This window comes from Nyctereutes procyonoides, unplaced genomic scaffold, assembly GCF_905146905.1.
Source record: "Nyctereutes procyonoides isolate TBG_1078 unplaced genomic scaffold, NYPRO_anot_genome, whole genome shotgun sequence".
In the NCBI taxonomy this organism is placed as follows: Eukaryota; Metazoa; Chordata; class Mammalia; order Carnivora; family Canidae; genus Nyctereutes; species Nyctereutes procyonoides.
Window position 1 is genome coordinate 10,717,356 of NW_026575117.1, and position 15,930 is coordinate 10,733,285.

Genomic DNA, 15,930 nt, shown 5'->3' on the forward strand with positions numbered 1-15,930 from the left:
AGACCATTTCACTGGTCAGCCAAACCATAAAAGAAAACTTAAGCTAACTTAAATATTAGGGAAAAGGGGGGTGTGAGTGGCTAAAACATGTCAAATATGGTTTCTAAGAAATTATGCCTCACTGAGAGAGGCATAAACATGAGAATCTCCACCTCAGTAAATCTCATGCTATTTTTTTATAATCTAACACTTAAATCTAAATCATTATGTATGGTTTAGCATATAAAGGGACATAATAGAAACGTAGAGACTTGATGTTCTTAAATCTTATTTACCAGAACTTCTAAAAACGAAATCATCACCCTGAATCAGAAATATTATCATTTTAAATTTCACTACAGAAGTTTTCTCAATAGCATACCAAAACAAATACCAAAAATTCCTTTCACAAAAGCACACATACATAGGACTAATAAGTTGGAAAGCAGAAAAATATAGATTTCAAGAAGTTCATTTTAATTATAAAAAGCACTGTATTTCTAGAAACTGCTGACACTGAAAGAAAACACCAATATCCATGACCAAGATGTAAACTTAAAATGATCCTGGCAAAAATGTGCATCTTGCTGGTCAAGCAAAAATACTTTTTTTACAAATGTTTGAGAAACAATACTTAAAATCATACATGGTTTGAAAAACCTAATTTTAACAAAGTTTTCATGTAAAGAGAAAACATCAAAGTTGGTAATAGTAAAAGTCTTTTGGTGTTCTTACAAGTGATAGCTTCAGAACTGTCCAACTTTGAGAGCATCAAGTATTTTTCTAGGAAAAATACAATGATCATACATTGGGTTTCCTCTGGTCTTATGTATCAAAGTCACTTCCAGACCCTGGTTCACTGTTATCCACGCCATCACTTTCTTTGTCCCAGTCTTTCATGGACGCTCCCATCATGAAATCATCACGTAAGATTGTCCATCCAGGGCTCTCTTCTGATTTTGCTTCAGTCTGAGGACAATTACAGAAACAAAATATCAAAAGGCAATTTAATCATAAGGAAATAAGAAAGCCCAAGCTACAAAACAAACTTATCAACACTTAGTTTCACAATAGGAATGAAAACAAATTATAATTTATATACTATGATATATGCACACATAGGTAACAGAACAATATGTTAAGCTATTTTAACCCCATAAAAGAATCATGGAGGCATTTTTTTTTCCTTGGCAGGGGGAGGTATTATTGTGAAATGTAAGTTTGTTATCAATTTTTGAAATTTGGCAATCAAAACAGACTTAAATATTATTTAATGCTTAGTGATTAGAAAAATGCTGGCAAATTATTTTAAAACAAATAGAAATTGAGCAAAGGCTTTTAACATAAAATAAAAGAGAGAAAAGGGGACTAACTTGGTACTGTGTTAGGTTTTTATAGATGCTATCTCTATTTAACATTTGATAAAAATGTGAACCAAATGTTCTTTATTTAGGTTATGATCTCACTGCCTGACCTTATCATGGAATCAAAAGACTAATCACATGCTAAAACTATAAATAACTGAAGCAGGCAATAAACACAATAGGTAGTCAATTCATTTTGCTTATTTATAGGATTTACATAAAACTATATATAACCGCCTAAAAGTTACAGCCATTCATTTCATGGTACAACAGTACCACCTTGTGGTATTAATTAAGTATTACAATATATGCAGAACTTCCAAACTCTGGGATTTCCTTCCTTCATTCCACAAATATTTACTGAGAACTGTGTGTCAAGCACTGTTCTTAGTGTTAGAAATATACTAACGAACAAAACAAAATCCCTGTCTTCCTGGAACTAACAGTCTATGCCTTTCTGTTTATACCATTCATAGAACACCACGTTGGAAAAATTTCCCTAGTTATGCAAGAACCCATGATATTTGGCTAGAAAATAGTGTTATCTTTATGGGATCTATTAACCACAAAAAGAACAGCTTTTAAGAGAAGAGATATTAAAGACATTTTCTAGGTTACAAGAGATTACTTATCTAATTCTGCTGAAGCTATCTTTTACTTTAAAAAACATAGCCCTGAAACAGTCATTCCATTTAGGAAAAAAAGGATGCCATTACAAAATAAAAAATATCCTATTGGATTACTCCCATCTTCTTGGGATCAAAGAATCAAGCAAAGCCTGTACCAAAATATAATATAAAGACTGTAGAGTATATATATGTGAGTAAAGATTTCAGAATTGACTGAAATAGCATACTTTGTACTGTAATTTAACATAAAGAAAGGAAAAAAAAATCTGTGTCAAAAACCAACAGTAAAACAGTTAGTTGTAAAGCCTCTCATACTACAGCGAGAGGGGAGTAATCAGGCTTACACCCTCCCATCTCTCATTTCTACAATATCAAACCTACCTTCCTAAAACTCTTCTTGTTTCTGTTAAGTTACCTAACTGGATAAAAGGCTATTTTCTTTGATTCAACTCAAGTTTTCTTTGCCAATCTCCTCATCTTAAGTAGGAGAAAGAGCTGTTCCCTTGAGGAATCCACTTAGCTGCAACAATTAAAGCACCTCTCCTGCCAAATTAATCATTTCAAGTTTTCCAGTAAAACCTAAAAAGTGCATGCTTCCTGGTATAGCCATGTGCAAGTTACTGACAGGTAAAGACTTACCCAGACATTAATGTTTGTGTTTACATATGAATATGCACAATCTCAATGGTAAACTTCCCTGTTCAGACAACTGTATCCAACACGCTTTCAACATATCACCAACCACGTAAAGGCAGATCCCACATGACTGAGGTCAACACAGACTGTTTCTACATGAGAACTCATCCTGACAGCCTACTTCTTTGGGACTGAGTTACTCCTCTACTAGGCAGCACCATAAAAATTGTTAGTACCCGAATAAAGGAGGGACAGAAAAAGGGTAGGACAAGGACAAAGCTTGAAAGGGGTAGTTCAGAAAGAAAGAAAAGAACCACAATGGACCAAAGGGAAGGATTCATTAACTAAAATGTTGAGACCAACTGTCCTGCATGCTTGTCTTGAAAAAAACACTGGGTAAACATGTATTTCAGACAAAGAGAACAGTAACAATAAACTCAAAGATTTTAGAATTGGGAAATCCAATGTTAGAAACCTCACTGGATGTTTTATAAACTGCCATCAACCAAGCTCTCACATTAGAGTGAGATTTTATACTGTGAAGCAACACTATGAAGGAAAAAAAAAAAAACAGACCATAGAAAAATTAGCACAAACTAGTATGGGTTAATATATTTTAAAAACAGGCATTTTCTATGTTTGTCCTAATGGCAGCTCAAGAAAGAAAACTGTTCTGAAGACAACAGAATGACTCTTTACTTTCTCTGCCTACCTTTGCTAAAGAAATACATAGTAATAAAAAAAGGCAGGGGGAGGAGATGAGGGCCCACATAAGGTGGCAGTTTGAACATAAACAACTAGTCTTGCTCAACTGCGAAACTCAATAAAATACAGAAATGTGATCTGTTGTTTTAAAGATATAATCCACAAGGACAAGATCCAAAGAATCAATAGCAACAGTGTGGAAGTAAGATGGACTAGTAGAAATTGTCTTGGCAAACCCAAGAAAGCTGACTCCTAAGACTACAATTGTCAAGGTGCAACCAACCCAGTTTACACTTCAGAATCTTCAAAAAAACTACCAACCAACCAGCAAAACCCCCAGGAACTAGCATTTACTGGATACTTTACAAAGTGAGGGTAGGAATGGAAGGATCAGAATAAAGAGAACTTAGGTGAACCTTTTGATGAGAAACAATCAGATCTCTGAATTCCCTTCCCATTCCACACCAGCTAAGTGGAAGACTGAAATTTTAACCTCTGGAGAGCTAATGGGCTTACTTACTAGATGAAGGCATAGGTACAGTACCAGAAACAGAGCATTAAGTTATAACCCTCAGCTCCCAAGAATGAGTCCCAACCCTCTTCTCACACTGGGCTCCCCAAAATGCTGGGAGGCAGACCTTTTCCTTCAGGAAGGAAATCAGGAATACTCTAGAGAAAATCTGGCCAGTTGCTAATAAATAACCCATGGAGAGAATGCTATACAAAGCAAATGTCAAACAGACAACATCCACATGGCTCAGAACTTCAACTGCCTCTTTGGGATTACTTGTTCTAAATCATGAACAGGCAACTAAGGACTATCAGAAAGAAAACAGAGAGTAACAAACACAAACATTTAGAAAGCAACCTGAAGAAAAACAAAACTCTTCAGAAAGAAGAAAACTTAGGGAAAATACCGTTAATATCCTCAAAGAGTTCTGAGATTATTATAGCACATCCACAAAACAAGAGCAGTTGCTATTTGAAAAGAAACATTAAGAGAATAACAAGGAGCTTGAAATTAAAAACATGATGGCAGGAACATAAAATCAATACAAGGGTGAGAAGATAAAGCTGAGGAAATCATCCAGAAAATAAGAGTAAAAAGAAAAAAGTGATGGAAAACAGAGTTAAGGTAATAATTGGAGAACCAGTCCAGGAGGTTGAACATACAAATAGCAATTACACAGAGAGAATGCAAATATGGAGGGGAGGAAAATCAATGAAATATTTCAAAACAATATTCTCAAAGAAAAGAACACACGCTTCCAGAATGAAAAGAGCCCTCCTGAATGTCTGAAACACAAAAGAAAAATTGAGCCACATCAAGGATATCGTGGAAAATGTCAGAAGAATAGGTGCTAAAATAATATCCTATAAGCTTTCAGAAAGAAAACAAACAAGTCACATACTTAGAGATCTATCAAAATAGATACATATTTTCCTATAAGCAACCCAGAAGCAAAAAAAGCATGAGACAAATTCTTTCAAAATGCTGAAGAAAAATAATTTCCATCTTAAAATTCAATATTGAGATACATTGTTATCCAAGTAGAGGACAGAACAGAGGTACTTTCAGACATATAAAGTATCCAAAAGTTTACTTCTTATTAAGCCTATCTCAGGAAACTACTGAGAATGTCCTCCACAAAAATGCAGAGTAAACCAAGAAGAGAAAGACACTGGGAGAGAAAAAGTAGGAGGTCCACAAGAAAGAGAAGGGAATTTCCAGGATGAGAGTAAATGGAGACTCTAGAGTGGTAACTAAACGTCAGACAGATAGACAATCTGGATCATGGCAAAAACATTGGAGGTTATGCTTTACCAAAACAGTGGGAATAAGCCAAGAAAGAAATGAGATCCAGTAAATACGAAATCCAATCCAGGAGAAATTCCAAGGATCCCAAAAAAATTTAAGTCACAGGATGACAACTAGTTGAAGCACCCCAAGAGAGCAATCACCCAGAAAAAGGAGAATGAGGGACTCTAGGAGAGAATATCTCAAAGAAAATAATTATAATTGATATTATTACTGAGGTAATTTGATTTTGAAAAACTAAACTAAGAAAAGTACATATGAAAATCAAGGTAATTAACTTCAGGAAAAACAAATAGAAAGGACAGTTAAGAATACAGAGATGCATAAATGCCAATGTAACTAACTAGCTAAAGGAGTAAAAAGTAGTTGTCCCAGAATATGCAAAATGTGGCCTTTTAAATTTAAACGACATGGATAAGTAAAAATTAATTTAAAATTAAATAGGAAAAAACAGGACAGGAGAATCTATTCATTGATCATTTCCACAAATTCTAAGCTTTACAAGCCTCCTCTAAGATCTTCCCAAAATATCTTCCCCAAGACACCCTTCTGGTTTTGTTAACCATGATTCTGATTCTGTTTCCCTTTCTAACTTATCCAAGGGAAAAAAAAAATGTTAAAAACATGAATTATACTATGAAGCTATTATGTGCCAGTTTATATAATACTGCCTTACTTCTAATTCTCTTTAAGATTCCTACCCAGAAAAAAAAAAAAAAAAAAAGATTCCTACCCAGAAAGCAATTGTTTTTCTCAACTTATATAAGAAAACTAAGGCTCAAAGAAGCAAAGCAGCTTACTCAAGTTCAGTTAATAATAATTGGCTGAGTCAATACTCAAACCCAAATCCATGATTTCAAAGTCTAAGTTATTTCCCTAATACTCTAAGTGCTCTAAAACATAATCAGTAAGAACACTATTTATTAGTACATCACTTGTTATGACCTATACATTACATGGTAGAATGAGTACTAAAATACACTGAAAATGACTGAATATGTTTAAAATAATTTCTGTAAAAGTCAGAACTTCAAGGGTGCCCAGGGTCCTGGAATGAAGCCCAGTGTCAGGCTCCCCGCTCAGAGGGAAGTCTGCTTCTCCCTATCTCTCTGCCCGCCCCCCTCCACTTGTGTTCTCTCAAATAAGTATGATCCTTAAAAAAATAAAAATTAAAAAGCCAAACTTGGGAAATTTATATTGTACAACAGATTTACATACTATCAATTTACTGTCTCTTTTCCACAAAGATAATTTACTATTAAGGAGGAAAATTTCCTGAATACTTAGGGCATCCAAAAAGAAAAGGTGGACGAGAAATTAATATAAAAGAAGAGGGGCACCTGGCTGGCTCAGTCAGTTAGCATCTGCTTCAGCTCCGGTCATGATCCCATGTTGGGCTCCCTGCTCTGTGGGGAGCATGCTTCTCCCTCTGACTCTCCCTTACGCTGTGCTCTTTCTCTCTCAAATAAATAAATAATTTCTTAACTAATAAATAAATAAACAGAAAACAATAAGGCTGAGGGAAACTCCAAATGAGTCCTTCATTGGAAAAACTCGCCTAGGGTGTTTCCTAAATAGATTTCAGTAAATGTTAAGACATCCTGAGAAATAGGGTTTTTTTTTGTTTGTTTGTTTGTTTGGGTTTTTTTTGCTTGTAATATGGAGGTAGGGGTAATTTGATGTATTACTTTTTATACTAGAATGCAAACCAACAGAGTTCTGGATTTGAATCACAGTTAATTATTGATTACAATGCTAAAAATCAGAAAGTTTAGAGGTCCAGAATACATATTGCAAAATATAGTTTAACCATACTATACAGGTTAGGCACAGATATTTACTATCATGATATGGAAGTTGTAGTAAGTACAGAATGAAATGACCAAAATATTGTAGCTTGTGAAACGTGTCCAGTGTTGCTGCAAGGCAGTACTAATTCAATTACCTAAAGCAACCTATAAGATAACTCTCTGGGCCTACATCAACTGAAAAGTAAAACTGATTAAATGCAAAAACATAATAAAAACCACATGATGCAAGGAAACAAAATAGTCCCTACTCTCATTGGCCTGGTTTTATACAATATTTAACCAAGATCATACAGAAGCAGTCTGTGTCAATTTTGAAGATGAAGACAACACTTAAAAATGTTAATCAGCTACCATATATCAGCAACTATTGAAAACTAAAAAACAGAGGTTTGGAATTATTCATTAGTCTAATACTAAATAATTAAGAGCTTAATCTCATTTCAATTCTGAAGGGGAAAATTAAAGTCAAATCCTAAAACAATAAGCAATATAATCACATCTATATTTAGCAATCAGCAATAGTTGTGATCTCATTGCTTTCCCTAAGAATGTTCAGCTTTCATTTTAATTTAGTTTCAGCTAAATTAAAAAAGGTTCTTAACACACTGGATAAATTCATCTTAATATCTTTGTTGTTGTAAATATTTTGTAAAGCTATTTATAGTTGTAGTTAGTAATCTCCCCTCTAACTGATTAAAGCCTATCTGAAAGTTCAGCTGGCGAAATGAAGGATATATGGGAAATCCCTTTATAAAAAGATATATTCTGGTAGAAATCAACAGTAGTGATAGACTCAAATCTTTAGAATATGAATAAAAACACCAATGATTTTCTCATCATGCTAGATATTAAAACATCCCACTAACCATAAAGGATTGAAAATGTAATCATAAAGGGTTGAAATTTTCAATCTGGAAGGTACAAGAGTTCTAACAAAGAACCTACAGATTCAAGGTTATATGGAGGATCCAGTATCAACACAAACTCAACTTTTCTCTGACTCTCAAAGAATTCTTAGAAATTCCTCATTGTCTAGATCAATTTATGCCTTCTTCATTTCTTCACAAACTTGTTTTAGTTCATTTTAACTGTTTTACTAGGATGGTATTCCAGGCAACAAGCCCATTTGGGCTTTAACTATTGTATAGTTTCCAGATTCTTGTACACTTTACAAATTTAAATGGGTAACTTATAAGATCCAAGCAAGCTAAAAAAGCATTTGGTAAGATATCCAAGGAAAAAAGATCAAGATGCTGAAATTACATCACCTTTAGTTATAGTCCAAGCACATGTTAAATGTATAGAGTTCTCTAAGAAAACCTAATTTCTGTATAGCTTTCCAAGAATTCAGGTCTAATACTCCTAAAAAATATGCTTCTTTGATGTTTTTTTTTTTTTTTCATCTGCTGCACTATTTTTTGTTTTAATTTCATTTGCTGCCCTTGATTTTACAATGGACTTAATACTTAAGCCTTACCTCAAAGTGGTTTTATTTGGTGGCTTCCATTCTAACTTGCTATCTATACAGCTAATTTCACAGAATTAAAGTTTGAGGAAACATTCCTGCAATCCAGATGTTGCTCATTGTTTATAATCTCTTAGTAGCTGTTAGTAAGTTAAAGCTGACTAAACTGCCTAAAAGACAAATGTAACACCTCAAGGAGCCTTTTGACACAAGTGCTCTATGTATTTTTAGACTCCATTAAGACCTTGAAACATTGAGAATACACTCTCTTAAAGCATATCATTGTTCTTTTATCAACTTTGTTATATAGCATATAGATGATAATTCAGGTTTATAAACAAATTAGTAGAGCTGTGAATTCATCTAGAAAATAGATACTGATGGTTTAATATCATAAATTTGTTAAAGAGCTTAAATGAGCAAACATGTAAAAGTACTCTATAAAACTATGAAACGTTATATAAATAAAACTGTTATATCTAGTAAAAATATGCATACTATCAATCTACCTACTAAATCAACAAAAGATTTAAAAATAAATGGACTATCCTCACTAGAGCTCCCTGTAAAATGGGTGACTCTAGGTCTGGGCCACAGAAAATACAAGGTTTGGTCTGAGAGCTTTTGTCCCAGAAAACAAGAAAGTACTCTAAGAAAAATGAGGTCATGTCAAAAGGGCACAAGAAGCTGGTTTGTACTGGTTCCCGTGGTCAGATCTGTGAATTTAAGCATCAAAAAAAGCATAATGATTCTAAAATATTGAACAGCTAGACATTCCTACATCCATAATATTAAAGACAAAAACAAAAAGGTGGCAGGGGGGAGGTTCACTTGTCAGCGCTGGAGATGACTGTTAAGCCAACTCCTTACTCTGGAACGCAGTAATTAAAAGGAATGATACACTAACCCCATCTTTTGGAATTTAAATTTATCCTGAGAAAAATAAATAGAAAAAATGAGAAAATCACCATTCTGTAAATTCCAGTAACATTTAACCATTTTAGTCAAGAATCATCAATTGATGCCAAAAGGTAAAAGATAGATGGGGAACAGTATATTTGTTCCTTTTAAATTATTCATCCCATAAATTACTTTCTAACTATAAAAGGGAAAATGCACCTTTAATAAGGAAACATTTATTACCACTTTAACCAAATGAAAAACTACCATCACTAACATGGGGCATTCTTATAATGTGTCCCCTGATGTGACAGCATACTAAGTATACAGCATCTAAGTATCACACCTATCAGTTATGTTAAAGTTTAACCTAAATCCCCCCCAAAAAAAATTTAAAAAAGTAACCTAAATCCCAACCTTTAGTCCTAATTTTGCGCTTACAGTAAAAGGGCACAGAGGAGCAAGTTGAAAGATACGATGAAATAATCAGATGGATTAAGAACCTGGACTCATTCTTCAAGCAAGACAACTGGTTAGTTACAAATGAATCTTCTGAATTGTATGTAATGTGAATTTTATTTCAATAAACCTGTTTTTAAAAAAAGAAGTTCTAGGACACTACAGGTATTACCACCTTCAAATAATCATCCCCCAAACAAACAAAAACTAGATGGGGAAGGAGATAGGCAGACAGCTCTTTAAAATAAACACATGGACAAGTGTCAACAATTTTAGAACTTAGGTGATAGAAATACTGGTCTTTCAAACTTGCTCCGTTATAAAGAATTCCTTAAATGAGTTTAATGAGTCTGTTTCATGATTCTGAAATGTTTTAGTATGGAAATATTTTATCTTCCTTAACAGTTCTGAGAAATGAGATTTTAAAATCTATCAGTCTCCATGTGCTGCTACATATCCAATAAAGAGGATGTGAGATGCAGGAAAACTCAAGACAGAAAGCCATCTCTCTCATCATTCTTCTTAGAGCCTCAGTGGGTGACACGGTGGCTCATTAGCCAGCCCCACCTCTTGTAGCTCATCTGGGTGAGAGAAGGGAAGCATAGTTTTTGGTTCTGCTTCTAATGAAGTACCTCAGATCTTTTTAAGTAGCAGGCACAAATAGCTGATACAACTTTGGAGCAATGGGGACTGGGTTTTAAACCAGATTCCACCAATTACTATCAATGTGACTTGGGGCGAGTCACTTAATATTTCTGATTTGGAGTTTCTCACCTCTAAAATGAGAATTCTAGTACTTTTTAAAATGGTAATTATAGACAAATACCTTTCAAAGTGCCTGGCACAAAGCGAACACTAGCAAGTGCCCTCCCAGTCCCTCTACCACCATTCCTACTTACTAATGCCCTGGGTCATCACACATGGCACAGAATTCCTAACTAGGGACATCTGTAATCTCCTAATGATGTTTCCTCACACTAGTCACAAAGATGAGAACATTCAAATATTGGAGTATGAAAGCAACCATTTAGAAATCAAACTTTCCTTGGTAAGTAAAATCTTATAACAATTTAAGAAAGCATAGCTTAAAATGGGGAAGAGAAAGTGGACAAATTTCTAGGTCCTCGAAACCCATGTTTATTGTGTAAAAATCTGCAATATTAGACTAGATACACCTAAAATGAGAGAATTTTCCAAATATAAACATAATTTTTATTAAATTATTGGGCAAATTTTTGATTATCCAATACTTGTAAGTACTAACAGGTTTTCACGTTTGTTTCCAACTTTAGATTCACCTTTGACTACTGTTAGGAAAACTAAGTACTAAATAAAAGAAACACAAAATAAAAATAAAAATAACTGTAAACATTTATATAGCACTGTGCCAAGCACTGTTCTAAGTACTTTATCCTGACTCAACTGGTTCTCAGTTATCTCTATGAGGTGGTTACTACTACTAGAATAATTATCTTAAACCATAAGAAACTTGAGGCATGGTGTGGGTAAATAACCCACAGATATTAAATGGCAGACCAAGCATTTTCAACCCAGGCAGCCTGGTTCCAGAGTCTGTGGCCTTTGCTACTGTATAATATTTCATACATTCCCCACCAACATTCTCATCTGCCTACTACTCAAACAAAAAACACCAACCAACTCATATTTATGATTTTCAGCAAGAAACAATAAAACATTCATTTTTACAAATGCACCAACTAAGTGTAAGCATATAGCATAAAACTCACTTTGCGCAAGATAATTAAAAAAAAAAAAAAAGGCCTCAACCTCACTGATGAAAATCCTATACTCTCATCCACTTCAGCAACTTCAAATAGAACATTTCTTCAAATAGGGCCAGGAGACATATGGCACCATTAGTCATTTTTATTTTAACAGTAACTAAAGATTTCTAGAGCAACTCTGTAATTAGCTCTTATGCTTCCCTCATACCCATATTTCCCCTACATCAAAATGCTGCATGTACCACAGTGCCAAACATAAGTTTGCTTTGATTACAACTGCTGGCCAAATCCGAAACCACGCTATATTAAAGCTAAACAGCCTATTTTAAAAGGAGTTGAGAAACAGGCTTTAAGCTGTTCCCATCAACAGCAATGTGTACAATCACACTCATTCTCATTTCAAACTTTGGAGTCTCTCTTTTGTCTAAACTCTAATCTATTTAGGCATTTTCAGTAAACAAACATTAAGCTGAATTATTTACAAAGTTAGAATTCCACACATTCCAGCCAGAGCTGCTTTTATGTGAGAGTAAAACACTGTTGCTGGCAATGCAGGGGCAACTTAAGGACAGTATCTTTCTCTACCCTCTCATCTGCCTTCCCTTTCCCCAACCCAGTTAAAAACTAAATCCTGAAAGCTGCCAGGGGACCACCTACACAGCTGTGTGTGGAGTCCCTCCAACCCTAGGTTTCCTTCTTCAGTAGCAGGAATTCAGTAGATCTCTGAATCCTATGGAATGTACAGTTTTAACAGAACATAGCAGTGCAGAGTCTAAGTTAATAAAGAAGTCAGGTATTTCAAAAGTATTCACACCACTAAATACCCAGCTATGAAGGAATTATGTGGTGGCCATTAATGAGAAATGTTATGAGAAACAAAGCCCCCTACCTTACCTCTAAATCTGCCATTTTAAGTATTCATTATCACAAACAATAGAAAAAATATATATACCTTCCTCCCACAGTAACTTTTTCCCCTAGAGACTTTTCATTAAAATTTGTTGTCTAGCAATCACTAAGAAAATTACATTCTAACAGAAACAAGCTAACATTTTCTCTTACAACAAAATTATTATTGTGGCTTCATTATAACCAAAGGTGAATGTGCAACATTGGCAATTTCAAATAAATGAAAACCCTGCAAGTCTGTAATTCAAGGGTTTGAATAACATATAGTCAGTGCTTTCCTAACAGCAGCCAATATATTCTCTTTCGTGATTCAGATTTAAAATGCATCATATGCATCATACTTGCTTCACTCCCACCTTTAAGGAAATAGACACTTAAATTTCAAGAAGTTTGACTGGATTTTGACAACTTTTCAAGAAAAGAGCAAAAGGAATAACTATAACTTTAGAAAGTAAGGGGAAAAAATAACAACTCTACATTATTAAAATCTTGATTACCCAACCTACCAGGAAAACGTTATCACTCTAGATTGGTACATGTTCTGAACAGGGTACAGAAAGAACAATTCCCTGAGGGATTAGAACTGAAATTTTTTATGAAACAACTTTTCTTATACAAAATATAAATTATTGTTGTTTCTTTAAACAGAGCGTCCTAAATACAATTTAATCTTTCTAAAAACCACTCAGGGTCAACATCAAGGAATCTGTCAATGTGCCTTCTTATATGATGGTATGTAGCTGATATGGGACTTCATTTATTTGGATCAAGAGTGGGATTTATAGGTTCTGGATTATAGACTTTTCTCCAAATAACTGACAACTCTGTAAGTCTAGAAACATTTAAATTTAATCACATGAAAAACTCTAAAATACATCATGCACCTTCCCTGATTAGGTAAACAGGAAAATTGTTTTCAGGCCCTACAGAGACATTCAGGACTCATGAGACTCTGCAACAAGGGGCCTCCATAAACACTGCTATTCTGGTAGCCTGCTCCTCTGTGGTCATGTCTCCTACACTAACCAAATGCCTTGCCTCACACTTGCTGTTTTTAACCTGCTCTTTATGGTCATTCTTCTCATCGCTGATTACAACTTCATTTTATAAAAGTCTTAATCTCTAAAGGGGAGGTAGGTGAAATAGGATAGGGATTAAGGAACATACTTGTGATGAGCAGTGGGTGATGTATAATGTGTTAAATCATGGTATTGTACACCTGAAGCCAATATAATACTACTATATGTTAACTATACTGGTATATAAAATAAGCCTTCAATTCTCAAATATGTTCCACCTTTTATAGTTTCAATTTTGTAAAAGATGTCACCATTTCTGAATCTCTCAAGCTGTAAACCTCACAATCATCACAATTTTCCCCTCCCCCAACCCTTCCAAATCATGTTAGTGCCAAACCAAATCAATCTATACCTCAAAACTATCTCTCAAAAAAACAAAACAAAAAAAAAAAAAAAAAAAAAACACCTCTCTCTCCAACAGGGTTCTTCTTTTCCATTAATCCTCACCACACCACACCTTAGTTCAGGGTTTCCCATCTTGCTTTAAGGTAAAAGACTCCCATGGTTGATCTTCTGAGTCTTTCCATCCTTCAGCCTTCTTTTCCTTAAGAATAATCATATCTAATCAGGTCACTTACCTGATGAAAAATTACAACTAGCTCCCAAATGCCTAAGGAATAAAGTCCAAATGCCTTAACAGAAGACTGAAGACTTAAAAATGTGATTCCAACCTACTTCCTCAGGATCTCATTTTCAAGCCTCCCACTCATCAGCAAACACTCAATATCCCAACCTCTAAGAAAGAAGAAAAAAGGAAGGAAATTATAAAGGATATGAAAAATTAAGAACAGGTAGGCTTTCTTCTCCTATAAGTAGCACAATGATTGCCCGTTGCTTTTCCTTGGATTACTACTTGTGAAAATGTCTACTCATTATAGCTTCATTTTCTGACACATGTTTCTTTTCAATGTTTTCAAAGATTTTGTTTCACTGTAGGCTAGTTTCAACAGCACTGAGTACTTGTTCTAATTTATTACTTTCTTCATGAAATTCTTTAGCTTGAAGGTAAACATTTCAACAGAAATGCCACTCAGTGGTGCTTCCTTTCCTGTTATCATCAGAATTCACATAATAAAATGAAAATGCTTCTTCAGATACTCAAAGCACCTTTACCTAACAGACTGGGTTAGTCCAGTGAATGAACTAGTGCCTTTACTATGTTTGCTTCATGATTTTTTACAATTAAAGCTAAGTGTCTTATATTCTCCTAAGCACATTCCTCTTGAGAATATTTTCTATGAACATCCTCCCATCACAATTTTTCCAACTTCACTACCTTCTAATTTCATAAGCAACATACCATCTGTACTACCTGGGACGCTTGCTCAATTTTCAAATGGTTCCTCTTCTTTTTTCCATATGAAATGTTTAGTGGACTGATTCATTCTCAAGAATCAAACCTCTATTTAATTTAATATTTAATACTTTACCCCAAATTTCAATTTTGGGGATAAGAATCACTCTTTTCTTTCTGATTTCCACTAACAGTGTCCTTTGTCATGGCCTTATCTCACAAAAATATACATAACATAAAAAAAAAAATAAGTCTCTGATTTTGATTTAACAAGATTTATTTTAACATGACATGTTAGTGAATCAAGAAAACAATGAGCATTATTGAAGACATTGGGCAGTGAACTCAAACAAGTGACTTACTTTTGCACCTAAGCTTTGCAATGTAAGGAATTTAAAAGAAAAAAATTAGATTGTAAAATTTGTGAATGACAAAGGTACAATGTGTTTACATTTATTAAAGTGATGTACATCCACTGTACAAATATCCTGACTTAACATGATGAAAGAGATGTGCAACTGTTACGAAAAAAAAATTTAATCCTTACATATGTAACAGAAGAAACAGCTCATTTTTTAATAGACAAAAAAAATACTCTAGGGACACCTGGGTGGCTCAGCATCTGCCTTTGGCTCAGGGTGTGATCCTGGTCCGCAGATGGAGTTCCGCATCCGGCTTCCTGAGAGGAGCCTGCTTCTCCCTCTGCCTATGTCTCTGCCTTTCTCTCTGTGTCTCTCATGAATAAATAAATAAAATCTTAAAAAAAAAAAAAGAATACTACTCATCCTGAGTTCTAGTGAAGGCTTTTTGATTTACAGATAACTAGCTGTTATCTCTTCTGAAATGAGCCCATCAAGTACTTTTTTGTTTTACTTTGCAGTATTCAGGTTCCACTCCAAGAAATAAAGTATATTAATTAATGACTCAAATGTAATTTAGTCTATTAGTCTGACATTTTTAAAAATAGTCTTTTCAAAATCTCTTACCCTAAAAATGATCTTTAAAAAGCAATTATACCTTTTTACTCTAAGGAAGGCTTTCCCAACTACTTTATTCCAGAAATAATGATTGGATACAATAAAATTAAGAAAAAAACAGATAGGGCAGCCCCAGTGGCCCAGCGGTTTAGCGCCACC

General features: G+C 34.3%; 1 protein-coding gene across 1 annotated transcript in view; it reads right to left on the reverse strand.

The window, feature by feature from the left end:
• Positions 1–435: 435 nt before the first annotated feature.
• RRP15 (ribosomal RNA processing 15 homolog) overlaps positions 436–15,930 on the reverse strand; it is a 38,724-nt gene continuing 23,229 nt past the window's right edge. The window contains exon 5 of the mRNA XM_055333961.1: positions 436–948. Within this exon, the coding sequence (XP_055189936.1) occupies positions 805–948 (144 nt within the window). The 3' untranslated portion in view covers positions 436–804. The remainder of the gene's footprint in view (positions 949–15,930) is intronic.